The 3,126-nt window shown below is 47.0% G+C and overlaps 1 protein-coding gene across 1 annotated transcript; it reads right to left on the minus strand.

Annotated features, from left to right (window-relative positions):
* Nucleotides 1-228: 228 nt before the first annotated feature.
* Nucleotides 229-1,437, minus strand: msx2b (muscle segment homeobox 2b). Its single transcript, XM_068744731.1, has 2 exons — nt 1,074-1,437; nt 229-683 (listed from the first exon to the last, which is right to left on the minus strand). Exons 1-2 carry the CDS (start codon nt 1,435-1,437, stop codon nt 229-231), a joined length of 819 nt encoding a protein of 272 aa, XP_068600832.1.
* Between the last annotated feature and the right edge of the window lie 1,689 nt (nt 1,438-3,126).

Genomic DNA, 3,126 nt, shown 5'->3' on the forward strand with positions numbered 1-3,126 from the left:
TGTAAACAGTCCTGAGGGGCAAGAGAGCATCTAGCTTGTTGGTTTTTCTAATCCTTGCTGTGTGAAAAAATGCATTTCTAATCTGACTGCATAGAAGTGCTCTGAGATCGCGCCAAGCCTTGTGCTGCAGATAAAGCATCCCATAAATGTTGCCCACGTGTCCTGTGTCCATTCTTTGAGTATCCTCCGAATAGCATTTCAAGAAAGTCAGTGATAATCCTTCTTTTTTTATGACAGGTGGTGCATGCTGTAGCCCAGCGCCCCTGCGTACAGGCCTAATGGAGAAATGGGCAGTAGGGGTCTGTGGGGGTTGTGATAAGCAGAGTATGTTTGCCCATACAAAGACATGGCGCCCAGCGACAGAGGTAACATAAAGCCAGGGTGCAGTCCTCCAGCGGCGGCCGCAGCCACCGCTGCCGTCTTGGCGTCGGCAGCCATCTTGAGTTTCTCCAACTCGGCCTCCTGGAGCCTCTTGGCTTTTGCTCGGCGATTCTGGAACCAGATCTTCACCTGGGTCTCTGTCAGGGTCAAAGAGGAAGAGAACTCCGCCCGCTCTGCGATAGACAGGTACTGCTTCTGCTTGAACTTTCTCTCCAGAGCCAGGAGCTGAGACGTGGTGAAGGGAGTGCGGGGCTTTCGGTTGGTCTTGTGCTTCCTTAGTGAACAGGCGGGATTGGCGTGATCTGGGAGATGACACGGAGATTTAAAGAATTAAGGGAATTCATCTGAACGCGCGCCTAGTGGGTCGATAAACTGGAGAGCCTCGAAAGAGATCACTTCAAGTTTGTATTAATTGATTAATTTCAAAGAACAGGTCACATGTTGGATGCACTTCTTCATCCAGCCCCCCCCCCCCCCCCACCACCAATATTAAAATAAAACGGTTAATTGCTTCACTTCCTGCACCATGCAACGTTAAGTGTATAAACTGCTTTAAAAAAAAAAGTATTGATGTAACCCTCCAAATGTTCCCTACCTTATAAATGTATTTGAAACTTGTCTGATTTTAATGAAAAAGTAAAAAAAAAAAAAAAGAAAGCTGATAATATCACAGTCGTGTAAAATGAACTCACGGTGCTGCGTGGAAAACGCGCTCTGAGTGACCCACGCTCCGTAGTCCTCCGACTCCTCCGACTTTACCGGCGACGACGGCTCCGCCGTGAAGCTCTTTCTGCGTGCCGGGGGGAGACTGCACGTCTCCCGGCACGCGTAAAGTGAGTTCAGCCCTATCGGAGACACCGCCACGCAATCTCCCGCAGGTTTGCAGCAGACGCCGCGGCCATCCGCCTCCTTCCCGGACATGAGAGCCTCCACGCTGAACGGGTGACGCCGACGAGCTGTTACCGGAGATGTCTCCTGCTCCGCCGCATCCGGACGGTGGCTCTCCTCCTCGGAAGAACTGCAACGCAAGTCGTTAAAAGTCGCAGGAGAAGCCATGCCTCTCCCTCCCTGCTGGTCTTATCCGAAAAGCTCGACAAGTCCACGCGTGACGGCCGGCGGACAGCTACCAAGACGCGCGTCGCCGGGGCCAAATGTTGTGGAGCTGTCAAGTAAGGATGTGGGGTGGAAGTGCGGAGACGCGCCGTGTTGACACAGCTCAGCTTCGACCAATCAGTGGCGCCCGAAATAAAGGTTGAGTTGCGATCAGATGTTGCCCTCGAGGAAAAGTTGTTTTTATCCTTTTTTTTTTTTTTTTTTTACTAATTCCATCATGTGATTAATTCCGAACTAGATCAGGGGAGACTTTCATGTAGGAAAACGTCACATTCTTATCGTGTTATTAAGAGTCAGTAATGGATCAGCTCTAACTCATGAGACCGCGTGTGTAAACGCGGCCCCATGCAGGTAATGACGGAGAATTACGCACAGGATGGGGGGGAATGAGTCCCTTTAATCGGGACTTTCCATTGCGACTCAAAATGCTGTCCGAAGAATCTGAATGTCACGCTCAGATGACACAGTAAATTATTGCAGATGCAGTTGATGGGACTGTTGACTGGTGTCTGGGGGGCACCGCAGATCTGTGAGTCCCCATATCTGTAGCCAAATCGTTCATCTTCTCTGCATGTGACGCAATCGCATTCACTACGCATGTTAAACATGAAGTGCCTCATTGTGATCATCAAGTAACTCGTTGTGTGTGTGTGTGTGTTTTTTCCATGAACAATTTCATGTTACTTTAGAAGAAAATATTCCAAGTCTTGATGTGGAAGTCCGTGCATTCCTCTGTTTTAGCTGGAGAAACACTCCTTTGATGATGGTTGAAAAGGCTTCAGAAGATTCAATTCAATCAGAAGATTCGATTCACACATGATTTTGGGCTACTTGTATACGTTGCATCCAGCCGTGCAGAACTGCAACCCTGATTTAAAAAGAGTTGTGATGATGTATAAATTAATAAATCAAATGCAGTTATTTGCAGCCAACTGTAAGGCCTCAAGAGGCCTTATAATGTAACATTGTGTTTGACAAGGTGGTGAACCTCAAGCCATCCTTGGACCTGAGCCTTCTGAGGATCCCCCTTTCATACAAAACCATGAGCATTACCTGGGAACAGTTATTTTTTATTTAGATTTATCACATTTAGAAGAAAAAAAAACCCCACCAACCTCATTCCAGTCATGTTTAAATAATTAATATATTTCTACGTTATCAAATTTAAATTATCACATTGTGTTTCATGGCAGCACAGTGGCGCAATGGGTAGCGCTGTTGCCTCACAGCAAGAAGGTTACAGGTTTAAATCCAACGTGCGCCCTTTCCGTGAGGAATTTCTTCCTGTGTCTGCGTGGGTTCCACCAAAAACATGCAAATGAGGCGAATTGGGTGCGCTACGTGCCCTTGCAATGACCTGGCGGCTTGTCCAGGGTGTGTACACAGCGTCTCGCCCATAGACTGCTGGTAGAGGCCAGCAATACCGGCAACCCGGATTTCAGATAAAGCGGTCAGGAACATTGCATTTAATTTATCTTTTTAAACAACATTAAAGCCTGGGTTGTGTTAAAAGGTCTCCTCGCCAGCTTGTTTAGCTACCCGTGTGTCCCTGGTGGTTTATTATATAAACTATAATAAACTACTAACTAAATAATAAAGAATAAAAACCTGAGAATTTTAAAGAGAATTATC

Source organism: Brachionichthys hirsutus, chromosome 10 (genome assembly GCF_040956055.1).
Source record: "Brachionichthys hirsutus isolate HB-005 chromosome 10, CSIRO-AGI_Bhir_v1, whole genome shotgun sequence".
NCBI lineage: Eukaryota > Metazoa > Chordata > Actinopteri > Lophiiformes > Brachionichthyidae > Brachionichthys > Brachionichthys hirsutus.